The 9,003-nt window shown below is 48.4% G+C and overlaps 1 protein-coding gene across 1 annotated transcript; it reads left to right on the forward strand.

The window, feature by feature from the left end:
* The first annotated feature begins 1,370 nt into the window (after nucleotides 1-1,370).
* On the forward strand, nucleotides 1,371-7,840 carry LOC144990496 (ethanolamine-phosphate cytidylyltransferase-like). Its single transcript, XM_078944015.1, has 12 exons — nucleotides 1,371-1,667; nucleotides 2,924-3,012; nucleotides 4,552-4,713; nucleotides 4,798-4,949; nucleotides 5,017-5,058; nucleotides 5,213-5,351; nucleotides 5,429-5,511; nucleotides 5,594-5,671; nucleotides 5,968-6,033; nucleotides 6,698-6,763; nucleotides 6,952-7,040; nucleotides 7,110-7,840. The coding sequence occupies exons 1-12, from the start codon at nucleotides 1,552-1,554 to the stop codon at nucleotides 7,216-7,218; spliced, it is 1,191 nt and encodes a 396-aa protein (XP_078800141.1). The 5' UTR covers nucleotides 1,371-1,551; the 3' UTR covers nucleotides 7,219-7,840.
* The last annotated feature ends 1,163 nt before the right edge of the window (nucleotides 7,841-9,003 follow it).

Genomic DNA, 9,003 nt, shown 5'->3' on the forward strand with positions numbered 1-9,003 from the left:
GGAGTTATGAGATCAGAATCTCCAGCAGACAGAGAATGTGAAGATGGAACCACTAGACTGTTGGCCCCCTCCTTTAAGGGATCACACAGTTTGAAGCACCCTTTTCAGTCTGCAGGATTCCTGGTTGTTCCTTTATTTTTCATCTGGAATCAGCTATCAGGCTCCTCCTCACCCTGAGCCATGGCTTCAGTTTTGGTGCTAAGGGCCAGTTTCAGGACGCACCCATGATTTCCACAGCATCCTTACATTGGCCCGCCTCCATGTGGCCCATGAGCGGATGGAAGCGTCACAAACTTCCTGCCTTGTCTCACAGCAGATCTTCTGTCTGTAAGCCTCTGGCGCTTCCTGGCTCTTCCTTAGTTGTGGACAAGGCTGTTGGGTTAATAATTTTCTATCTAGCTTACAGTCTCTTAAAACCCCCAACCTAACATAACCGGTGCAACAAAAATGGTGAGCAATATAAGTACAGTTTGGAGCCAGATTCCAGCCCAGACAAGGTAAACAAACACATACATATATCTATTTGTCTACAAGTGGATGTTTCAGGATTCAGGATGGAGTAGAGCAGGGAGCTCGTGACCCCCCAATTGTAGCTTGTGTGTAACAACTACAAGCTTTTCCAACCAGCATTTATCTCCTCTGCTCCCTCTCTCTTCTTCCCTCCTTTTTCTTTCCGTCCGGTCCAACAAGAAACTGTAACAAATTTAATTAACATTAATAAAGTTTAGACTGAATTACAAAAGGGGTTTATTCAAATATACCCCTGCTGTAAAAGAAAAATATGTCCAACACAAGAGGCCTTCAGCTCTCATCTGTTTGCTCAGCTGTTGGACAGGACAAGTTAAAAAAAAAAGGTAAAAGAAAGTGTGAGACAACAAAACATGTTTCCTCTCTAAAACAAAATCATACACGTTATGATGACCTCACAGCATTGGCTTTCTCTGACGTGTTCAATATATTTGTCTTAAAAAAAGGGTAGCAGTTTCTTTTTGTTTTTTTCATTTTGACGTTCATTCAACCAGGAAGTTTCTTTTTCTCTTTCTCTTCTTTCACAGTTTAAAAACTTTGGTTAGTGGAATATTTTTTAATAAAGTGTATTTCAGCTAAGTTTAGTGTATTTTACCAACAATAAACTGTGTTTTGGGTTATCCAGTTTACACCTGAAACCAAGTGAATAACCTGTGTGTTACACTTTGTACATGTATGTACAAATGTCTTACGCATGTGTCCTCTATTCGTTCCCCAACAGTGAAACAAAGCTGACCTCAATTGTCTGAATTAATCTGTAATTATGAAGAGTTAGTTCGGATGTGTTTTAAATCCAAATTACAGTGTAAATACGGTTTTAAATGACGCAACCGAGTTGTCACGTGACACGGCAGCCCCGCCGTCTCTTACGTCAGCGGTGAGGGTGGCTCGCTGTGACGCCGCTGAAGCCCTTCCTCTGTCTGTCCGCTCGGGAACCAGAACCAGCAGCTTTCTCGCGTTAGGAACGCTCTTCACCGGGATCGATACGCCGAGGTTCGAAGCAGTTCGCCTGAAAGCGTCGACATGATCCGGAACGGGCACGCGGACGGGCCGCGCGGAGGTGAAGCCGGTAAGCCGCAGAGCTCCGCCCGCAGCCCGGAGAAGAGGAGGCGGGAGATCCGGGTGTGGTGTGACGGCTGGTGAGTTGGAGGCTGTGAAGCTGACCTTTGGACCCACTAGCATGTTGATGCTACCGCGGCGGTTCCGTGACCCGCTTCCGCGTTCTGCTGAAGCGCTGTGGAGAGGGAGACGGGCGCTCTGTTAGAACACGGTTCTAACGCTTTAAACGGCGTTTCTGACGCTGTTATTACGTTATCGTGACAGTGTGACCCAGCTCGTGCTTGCGCGCGTGCACAAGGGGCAATAAATAAGCCGGAGAGACATTTTCCAGCTATGCCGTCATCATTTCATTTTTGAAGTTTGTAAAACTTTATAATTTATGCGTTCACAGGTACTTTTACTCTGCGCAAGCGCACGAGGTCATGCTGACCATGGGGCGGAGTTATAATAGAAGCACAGATCAGTTCATGCAGGAAAAATGCATGTTTCAGAATTGTAAAGAGGCCAGATGGCTGTGTGTTTGCCTGGAGAGTGAAGGTTCTCCTGCTGCCTTCAGGCCCGGTTCTTCAGAACTCCTGCTTTCACTCCATCAGAGACCGCTGCTGGCAGCTTCTGAGGTTCCCCAAGGTTCCCTTCACGCCGCCACACAAACTCCACAGCTTGATCTCCATTCGCCCTGCGTTCACACAGAGTGCTCACCAGCATCAGGGCCTCAGCGGACCGCTTTTGGGTTTGGACCCAGACCCAGAAGAAGACAGCTGCAAAACGCAGAACCTTCTCACCAGCAGCCAGAGCTGATGGAGGCGAGCAGAAAAATACCCAGTTGTCCTGAAGGGCACCAACACAGCGAGCTGGTTTGGTTCGGTTCTGATCTGGTGCCTTAAGTCTGCAGGGTGCCACTGGCCCCGTGAATCTCTGAAAGAGCAGCAGGGGGCGCCAGCTCTTTGAGGAAATGTTTTACCATGATATCACTTTTTATCTCATCTGTGAACCACTTTTCCTGAATTACACAGCATCTGATAGAGAGGACATGTCTGTTTGGTTACGTGGGATATTCTGCCTCATATTAGGGTTATTTATGTGTGTGTGTGTGACATGCATCTGTGTGATGCTGCAGTTTCATCCCTCTTGCTATTCAGTTGCGTTTGGTGTTCTGCAGAATTCGTCTTTAAAAACTGAAACTTGACTTTAAGTTTGACACTGAAATGTTTCCATTAAAGAGGAAGAAAAGGTCCTGCAGGTGCCACGGGCTTGGCTGTGTTTGCTCCTCTGCGGGTCACAGCTGACCCCTGCAGGCGTCTGCCCCAGAATGACATCTGTGTTTGTGTTTCCGCAGCTACGACATGGTGCACTACGGCCACTCCAACCAGCTGCGACAGGCCAAAGCCATGGGAGACCGCCTCATAGTGGGCGTGCACACAGATGGTAGGAATCAGTGCAGCTGAGGTGCAAACAAACGGATCCGAAGCAGAGGTGTTCAGAAAAGCAAACAGGATGAAGATGTCTTCTTCAACAGCTTGATAGCTGGCAGAAATGGAGTCGGTGATGTCATGACAGGGATGCTGAATCCCATTCAGAGCAAGAAGATCAGTAAAGGGGCAAACAAAGTTGAGTGAAGGAAGGAAGGAGCTCCTGTCAGGTTGACCTTCAAGAACCTTCTCTTCTCCCTTTTATATTTGTTTTCATTTTAACGCTAAATGAATGTCATAGGAAATAAATGTCCATGATAAAACGGAAGCTCCACAGTTCATAAGGATTCAAAGTAGGGTTGGGTGATACTGGGAATTTGGGTATACCTAGTAATTACAGGGCGAGATTTGCTGATCTTGATACCAATACTTTTTCTTTGAAATGTGGCGATTATAGAATCATTTTGGAAAGACAAATTTTTTTGTGTATGGAATAAAGGCAGATGAAGTGTGCACTATCAGAAATTAACACACGCTTGAAGCCCACGCCGTCCGACGTGAAGCAGAAACAATCGTTTCTGATAAGGAACTTCGAAGGCCATTAACCCGCTTCTGCAATGGTCACTTACAAAAGACCAAGACCCTCAACCAGTTTGTAGTACTTAATTCTTGTTATTTCTTTCGGCTTGGATCGCTTTTTTCGCAAGAAGCAGATTATTTGATATGTGGAGCAGCGGGTTGTCATGGTAACAACTGAGCCAGCACCAAACTCGACTGCAGCAGCAAAGGAAAGCGATATATATGCTAATCGTCCCCATGGGTTGAATAAAGCATCAGTTCAGAGAGAAAGTTCTCCTCTTACCGCTTGTTTTTGTCCAGATGATGTAGCTAAAGTTTGTTTCAGAGAAGCCAGCGCAGTTTTTAGGCGTAAGGTTATCACTGTGGATTATCACTTCAATGCACACCCAGCAGCCAATCAGAATCGAGTATTCACCCGGACCATGGTATAAGTGTATAATAAAACCCAGGACAGAGACTTTCTGCAAGTAAAAAAGTTTGTGAACTAATCAATCTGAACTGAACATACATAATTATGGAACATCTATTTTAACAATAGCATAATACAATAAGATATCAATAAGAAAACAGTAAGCACCTAGGCGTGTGCCATTTGACCCCTCCAATGGGGCAGTGGTGACCTGCAGACAACAGCTGTTCTCGGGAACCATTTGGTGGTTTAAATAAATATAAATAAACAACATGACAAAAAATCCTGTCATTGTGTGCAAAAACCTGGCTCCACAATGACCGCTCTCTGATGAAACGGCGGGGGGGGGGGGGGGGAGCTGTTTGTAGACAGGTAGACACCTCTGGTATGAACACAGTGAGTAAATTCAAGCTGTATGTCAGACAGAAAAGTATCGACCTCATCACACTGGTATCAATACGCGTCATCAATAGTATCCATAATCTGATCAAAACGCCCACCAAAGTGTTCTATAAAAGCTGTGGCGTTCAGGGACTTCAGTTCAACATGACTCCTCTGTTTTCAAAGAGGAGATTTCCAAACACAAGGGCCCCCCCGTCTTCACGCAGGAGGAGCGCTACAAGATGGTGCGCGCCATCAAGTGGGTGGATGAGATCGTGGAGGGAGCGCCGTACGTCACCACGCTGGAGACTCTGGACAAACACAGCTGTGACTTCTGCGTGCACGGAGGTGAGTGCGCCCAAATCCTAGCTGCTGTGTGTGTGTGTGTAGGGGGGGGGGGTCCCACAGGCTCACCGCGCTTCTGTTCCACAGATGACATCACGCTCACGGTGGACGGCAAGGACACCTACGAGGAGGTGAAACGGGCCGGCCGCTACCGCGAGTGCAAGCGCACACAGGGCGTCTCCACCACAGACCTGGTGGGGCGCATGCTGCTCATGACCAAGGCCCACCACAGCACTATGGTGAGTCTGGGTGAAGCATGGGGGGTGGGGGCCGATCCAGCAGCTCATCGGATGCTCTGCCCCGCAGGACAACCCAGACTATCAGGAACACAAGGACAACTTTGGAAAGGTGAGCGTCTTGATGGTCGTCCTGCTTTGATGCGCGGGATTGTTCGCTGAAAATGAAAAACAAACCATTGTGGTTCAGAGAAAAAGAACCCAGGAAAGACTAGACCTGCCTGGGTCCGGCTTGGCCGTCACATGAGCCGTGTTTCTGCTTTAAGGGACCTGGAGGCCACAGTCCCTGGACCGGGGTCTGTCAGTTCTTGCAGACGTCCCAGAAAATCATCCAGTTTGCCTCGGGAGAGGAGCCCCAGCCCGGGGACACCATCATCTACGTGGCTGGAGCCTTCGACCTGTTCCGTATCCTCTCGCCCTGCAGTCTGTTAAACACTGGCTGCCTTCACGCTGCTGCATCCTTAACCACAAACGCCACACAGATATCGGCCACGTGGACTTCCTGGAGATGGTCTACAAACAGGCAGAGAGGCCCTACGTCATTGTCGGCCTGCACTTTGATCAGGTAACCCCCCCACAGCCCCCACAGGAAGGACGTGGAGGTTCGTGTCCAGAAACCTAAAGGACTCTTTTCTGATTGTCTTCAGGAAGTGAACCGTTACAAGAGGAAGAACTACCCCATCATGAACATCCACGAGAGGACCCTGAGTGTCCTCGCCTGTCGGGTAAGGTGGGACGGGGGGCACTCTGCTGTCTGTGCTGAAGAACAGCAACTCTCTGTGGTTGTCATGGCAACTCAGTGCGTGGTGGTGTGACCCAAAGGTTAAAGAACTTTTAGTATGTAAGTTGGGTCCGTCTTTGTTTGTGTGGGCCAGAACACCTCCTTCAGGGACCCATCAAACCATGGAAGTCACTCGGGACGTCCCATCGGGGTTCTGTCCGGGACAGTAACCAACCCAACAAAGGATCAGCAGAGGTTTGTCGAGCGCCGGCTCATTGGCATCTGTGTGTTTGTTTGCAGTACGTGTCTGAGGTGGTGATCGGGGCGCCATACGCCGTGGGCAAAGATCTGCTGGATCATTTTAAGGTTGGTCTCCTCGTGCGTCACGTTTCTGAACACTTTAGACACACGTTTCCACGATGAGGCTGAAATGAATCATAAATCTGCTGTGTTAGGGTCCAGAAGGATCCTGGTTCTGAGTCAGAGGAGCTGGTTTGACTTTCCATACTTGATGGAATCTATGTTTAACTGAAAATTGGACTATTGTCCACTGAAAAGAAACATTCTGCTTCCTTTCAGCTGCTCCCTTTAGGGGGCGCCACAGCAGATCAACTGAATCTATTTAACACGTCCTCTTCATCTTCGTCATCCTCTTCAATGGAGCTCTTTTTGACCTCTGCATTAGACCATACTGTTGCTCACAATTGTTCACCTCTGACCTCAGTCTGGGTTCCTCTACCGTCATGTTCTTCTAACAAACACTAGCTCGCCTCTCCTGCAGGAACCCAGTGAGGAATGCTGCTGGCCTCAGGACTTTCACACATCACAGGAATGACCACCGGCCTTTTAACTCCTCCTTAGCCTTGTTCTCGCCTCCTGCAGGTTCTGGTTTGTTATTAATGCAGTTTGTGGTGGAGTCTGTGCAGACTGTGGCGCCCCCTGGTGGATCTTTGGACAGATGCTGCATCTGATGGAATGACAATGATAAAAACAGAAGCAGTTTGACAGCTGCAGGTGTGTTTGGGTGCAGGTGGACCTGGTGTGTCACGGAAAGACGGAGGTGTTTCCAGACAAAGACGGATCGGACCCCTATTCTGTGAGTAGAACATCTGGGAAGGAACTGGCTGCTCTGCCTTCAGGCTTACTGCGGACCAGAAGAACCCCTGCTCCTCCTTTGAGAGGCAGCAGGAGTTAGCTTACCCCCTACCTCATTCTGGGTCAGGAAAAGATGTAGTTCAGTCCTTGGCGCTGTTTTCTGTAACCTGACGCTCGCTCTACCTCTAGGAGCCGAAGAGGAGGGGGATTTTCAGGAGCATCGACAGCGGAAACAATTTGACCACGGATGACATCGTCCAGAGGATCATTGAGAACAGGTGAGGAGCTCTGCTCACCTGCGCCTCATCAGTTCTTCAGCGCCCTGCCTGACTGCCCCCCCTTCTCAGACTGCAGTTTGAAGCCAGGAACCAGAAGAAGGAGGCCAAGGAGATGGCTGTGATCGAAGCGATGAAGAGGAGGGAGCAGGAAGACACGGCACAACCAGCCAACCTGTGAGCTTGTTCCCTCAGCTGCAGGGGAGGGAGGAGCCTGTGGAGAAGGGAGGAGCCTGTGGAGAAAGGAGGGGCTTTAGAGGTGGTTGTCCTCTGGATGAGGGTTGAGGAAGACGCGACGGTTCTTCCCCTGTGGTCTACATGTAGACGTTTTTTCAGCAGAACTGACTGTTGTTGTTCTGTGTTTAGCTGTAAACAGATTCATGTATGCACTTTGTCTGATTTTAACTCTTTTAGAATCATCGTCTAACAAAAACCTATTTTTGTGAGCCGATGGTTCCTTCCTGTACTCGTGCACCTCCATGAGCGTGCACAATCCTGAAGCTGTCCACTGAGAACGAGAGATCCGGATCCAGACAGCTGGGGGGGGGTCAAGCTGTTTGGGTCTGACCCACTCGACCTGCAGGGGGGTGGGGTCTCAGTTTGTATCGTTCTTAATCCCTCTGATTCACTTAAAGAGATGTTAACGTTGTGCAGAATACAGCTCCTCCCATCGCCGTGCACGTGAGTGCACGTGAGTGCACGTGTCAGGCGGCAGCCTCAGGAAGAAGCTCCTAACCTCATAACACATTCACCTTTGTATGTTTGCAAAGCTTTTTAGAAGATTAAAGTTTTATTCCCAATAACTTGAGTTTTTGTTTTATTTTTGCAAACCTAAAGAAACAGAAGTGAAAAAGGAAAAAACAAACAAAGGAAAAATAAGTGGGTTAAAAACGTTGGTTATAGTGATGCATGGAAAAGTCTTGAAATAATAGGGATTTCGGGAGTTTAATTCAAACGTGGAGCAAGCCCGGGACAAACAGGCGTAGCACTGAGGTCCACAATCTGTCTTTTTTCTGTCTGAGACCCTGCTGTGTCTCACAGGCACAACACCTGAACCAAGAAGCAGCTTAAACACTCTCTGGAATCCTTTATTTTTCAGGAACCTTCCTCTTTTTCTGACCTCATCAGTTAGTGTACACTGAGGGGCGGGGCTTAATCTCCTTTAAACCCTCTGTTTGAGACTGTCACTGTGGTTTGTTTTTTGACTCATCCTTCCCAGAGCGCCAGCCTCTCTCTCTGTTCCCCCCTCTGCACTTGTCTATCAGCTGACCCAGACCATGGGCCTCCCTCCACTGTGTCAGGGTCTCCTCATCACGCAGGAGCTCCTTCTGAGCCAGAAGATTCAGAAAATGAAAGTTTTCATTCTTTAGGTTCTTTGGTCCTGGTTTTATTTTCCTGCCACACATGTCCAGCAGGTGTTGGTGAGTGGGTGGAGGCGGCACAGACAGAAAACTGACTGGCTAAGCGCTGTAAACAAACAACACAACACAACACGTTTGGATTCATCAACAAATGTAGATTTGAAACTCCAGAAAGGTGTTTCCCTCTGAAAGTGAGACTCTCAGAACCCTCAGCTGCCTGCCGATGCTCAAATGTTTGCTGACTCAGCGCTTCTTCGCGTTCTGCAAGCTTTGACTCACCGATCCATTAGTAGATGCAATCCACCAAACAATATCACCTTCTCCAGCCGGAACACAGAGAACGGAGCACTCCTTCATGTTCAGGTGGGGAGGGTCTGAGTGGGATGAGATTCAAGTCCAGACACGGGTTTGATTCCTCTGAAGGATTTGGACCAGAAATGAGAAAAATATTCAGATGAAACCAAAACCACTTTGAGGGTTCCTGTAAAGCTTAGATCTGGAGGACAAGTTTGGATTTAGGTAATAAGTTGGCCTTTTATCAGACTTTCCTGAGCCTCCGTACGCCGCATGCGCAGCAGGGTTTGCTCACCTGCTTTTGTGGCTCT

Source organism: Oryzias latipes, assembly GCF_053564925.1.
Source record: "Oryzias latipes strain Hd-rR chromosome 1 unlocalized genomic scaffold, Olatipes_Hd-rR_3.1 chr1_Y_2".
NCBI classification, from domain to species: Eukaryota; Metazoa; Chordata; class Actinopteri; order Beloniformes; family Adrianichthyidae; genus Oryzias; species Oryzias latipes.

Bases quoted from the DNA above. Each gene is read 5' to 3' on its own strand.
- LOC144990496 (XM_078944015.1), top strand. From the start codon at position 1,552: ATGATCCGGAACGGGCACGCGGACGGGCCGCGCGGAGGTGAAGCCGGT. The intron at 5,512-5,593 runs GTAACCCCCCCA...GATTGTCTTCAG, and splicing joins TCGGCCTGCACTTTGATCAG to GAAGTGAACCGTTACAAGAG. The intron at 7,041-7,109 runs GTGAGGAGCTCT...CCCCCTTCTCAG, and splicing joins CAGAGGATCATTGAGAACAG to ACTGCAGTTTGAAGCCAGGA.